Raw genomic sequence first — 3,068 nt, forward strand, 5'->3', positions numbered from 1 at the left:
TCTGGGTCTCTGTAGTGACTGTTCAGTCAGAGGGCGTGCACTAACCACGTCATCGTGCCCTCCGACCTGAACGTTACAGCAGAGGACGCTGAAGACAGAGCCCGGCGGTGGAACAGGGACGGCCGGGTGAATATCGCATGGCTCACCCTCCCCTGTCATACTCACCCCCTCCTGACGCGGTCCCTGCTTCTTCGATGGTCTCTGGCATCGGCAGCTTGTTCCTGTGTTTAGCGGTCACATGGTGCCACTCATTAAAGTAATGAATATGTGCTCCATGCCTATGGGAGTGGAGTCACTTACATATTTATTACCTTAATGAGCGGTACCATGTGACCGCTGAACACAGGAAAAAATGCGGGCGCTGGAGACCATCAGAGAAGAAGAGACCATGCCGGGAGCAGGTAAGTATGATGAGACAGCCGCCACTCCTGCCGATCCCCTCCCCCACAATATCCTGGGATAATGACTTTAGTATAACCCGAGAGGGGCACTTTTAGCCTAAAAAAAGGGCTGAAAATCTCAGCTTATACTCGAGTATATATGGTAGTAGATAAAGATTACATTCCTACAGTGTGGTCATCAGGAAGAGGTTAGTAACACACATTGGTGTTTAGAGCCACTTCTCTCTATTGGTGTCCTACATTGTCATTGGTTGAACTTGATGGGCCTGAGTGTTTTTTCAACCATATTAACTATGTAACTATAGGTTCTTCAGCAGGCAAGCAATCTAAAAACTTCAGGTATTGTGCTCACTGTTATTTCCAGTTCTGGCCTCAGTAACTCCTACTCAGCTAACCGATAGGCGTGCCTTTAAGCTAAGCAGCGCTCTGTCTCACGAGATCCTTAGCTTCCTTCTACTGACCAGATAGCTCGCTCTTACTTCTGGAACTCTTCTCAAGTCTTTTTTCCAACTCACACCGTCCAACAGCCTCTGAGATATTAACTAAAACTAACTTCTTAATCCTGAAAAAAACTTGTTTTGAAAAGTTTTGAAAGATTTAAATGACTTCACAAATTAAAAATGTTTCTCGCACAAGCAGAACTTCATTACCCAAGGTATTACTCCCAAAGGATTCACAACCTTTTAAATAATAATAGGTTCAACAGTTCAGAAAAATAATGGAACAAGTAGCAGATAACAATTATGAAGAGAACAATAGGACTGAAAAAAGATCCTCTTCTTGACACATCTCTGTCCATTATAGTAAGTGGCTTTTTTTACTATGTAACTGTGATTTTGGGGTAAAAAAATAATGGTTGATCTAAAAATCCTCAGCGATAGGGAGAAAAATGTCCTTGCCCAGCAGTTTGCTAACAATTGCCATAATGTCATATTATATTCTATTATTTATTTATGAAACATAGTAGTTTTGAACTTAATTAAAATTTCACTATTTTTATTTCTATCATAGGAAATCTTATGAAATGAATAGCAATCACACAATGGGAACAGGATTTATTCTTCTGGGATTTTCTGGAGTTATCGGGAATCAAGTCTTCCTTTTTCCGATCTTCTTATGTACCTATATAATTACTGTGTGTGGGAACCTATCTATAATCCTTGCGTACAAGCTTAGTCCGAGCCTGCGCACTCCAATGTATTTGTTTCTTGCTAATTTTTCTCTCTTGGAAATAATATATGTTTCATGCACCGTCCCGAAGATGTTGTCCAGTCTATGGCCAGAATGTAACGCCATCTCCTTCTCCGGCTGCGCTATACAGATGTATTGTGTCTTGCTGTTGGGTGGAACAGAATGCTGTATGCTGGGAGCCATGGCTTATGACCGCTATAACGCCATATGTCACCCTCTGTTGTATACTGTGATTATGAGTGAAGTGGTCTGTATCCAGCACATAGTGGGATCATACGTCATTAGTGCAGTGAATGCTCTAATTCACACAACATTCACTTTTTCATTACCGTTCTGTGGATCAAAAGAGATAGACCATTTTTTTTGCGATGTGCCACCCGTCCTAGAACTCTCCTGCCAGGACATTTGGGTTAATGAACTTGTGATATTTCTGATTGCCGGTTGTGTTATAATTGGTTCATTCATAGTAACAATAATTTCCTATGTGGAGATTATTTCAAAAATTCTAAAACTTCGTTCCACATCCAGCAAGAAAAAAACGTTTGCAACCTGCTCCTCTCACTTAATAGTTGTTACAATATTTTATGGTTCAGCAATTTTTATGTACTTTAGACCGAGGTCAAAATATAGGATTGGACAGAACAGCATGGTCTCTTTAATGTACACTGTTATTGCTCCTCTCTTAAACCCTTTTATATACAGCCTACGGAACAAAGAGGTCAAATCAAGTATCAAGAATATATTTTTACAGAAGATAAAATTCTGATACATTTTTTTCTGTTCATTTTTAATTTTTCCATTTTTTTTTCAGCATATACAATATAATATGTTGTTCGATGCACAGTTTGTAATTTAGTCAAAATCCAAAAGTCTTAAATGATTTGGACGTGACTGTAGAGATCAAATCAAATATTGAAAAAATATGTTTATGGCTAATATAATTTTTTATTCATATGTGTAATAATGAACTGTGCACTCTAACCTCCTATCACTCTGCTGTAAAAGCCTAAGATGCCCACATCTTTTATAGTGCTAGCCCCCTATGGATCATTGTGCTGCACCACAGTATGTGATAGCTGTTTATGAAGCCTGACCCCATGTGGGTGTGCTCTTTCTATATATCACAAATGTGAATGTACCGTGCCCTGCTGAGACCTTTGGGGTATCTAGGACCAGAAGGTAACAGCAATTGGCAGATCAGATTGCAGGTCCTCTTTGGAGTCCGCTCAGCAATTAACTTGAGTGGAGAGGTATGATTTTCACTGAGTGGTGAAGGGGTTAAGAGTTCCTTTTTGATCCTGCTGGGATTCCATATGGCTGTTATTTCAGCTGCTTCATCTTGCTGTCACTTCCTCCTATTAGTTAAACTCACTCTTAGCTCTCTCCCATACCAGTTATACGTTTTCTATGCTGACCTCCCTGTAGAAGTTGTTCCAGTTAAGGCTGTGCAGTTTCATTTCCTGTTTGATTTCTCCT

The 3,068-nt window shown here is 40.1% G+C and overlaps 1 protein-coding gene across 1 annotated transcript; it reads left to right on the top strand.

The window, feature by feature from the left end:
• The first annotated feature begins 1,120 nt into the window (after positions 1–1,120).
• On the top strand, positions 1,121–2,749 carry LOC138651347 (olfactory receptor 5G29-like). Its single transcript, XM_069741461.1, has 2 exons — positions 1,121–1,204; positions 1,413–2,749. Exon 2 carries the CDS (start codon positions 1,426–1,428, stop codon positions 2,356–2,358), a length of 933 nt encoding a protein of 310 aa, XP_069597562.1. The 5' UTR covers positions 1,121–1,204; positions 1,413–1,425; the 3' UTR covers positions 2,359–2,749.
• Positions 2,750–3,068: the final 319 nt, after the last annotated feature.

The sequence above is a fragment of the Ranitomeya imitator genome, chromosome 10 (genome assembly GCF_032444005.1).
Source record: "Ranitomeya imitator isolate aRanImi1 chromosome 10, aRanImi1.pri, whole genome shotgun sequence".
NCBI lineage: Eukaryota > Metazoa > Chordata > Amphibia > Anura > Dendrobatidae > Ranitomeya > Ranitomeya imitator.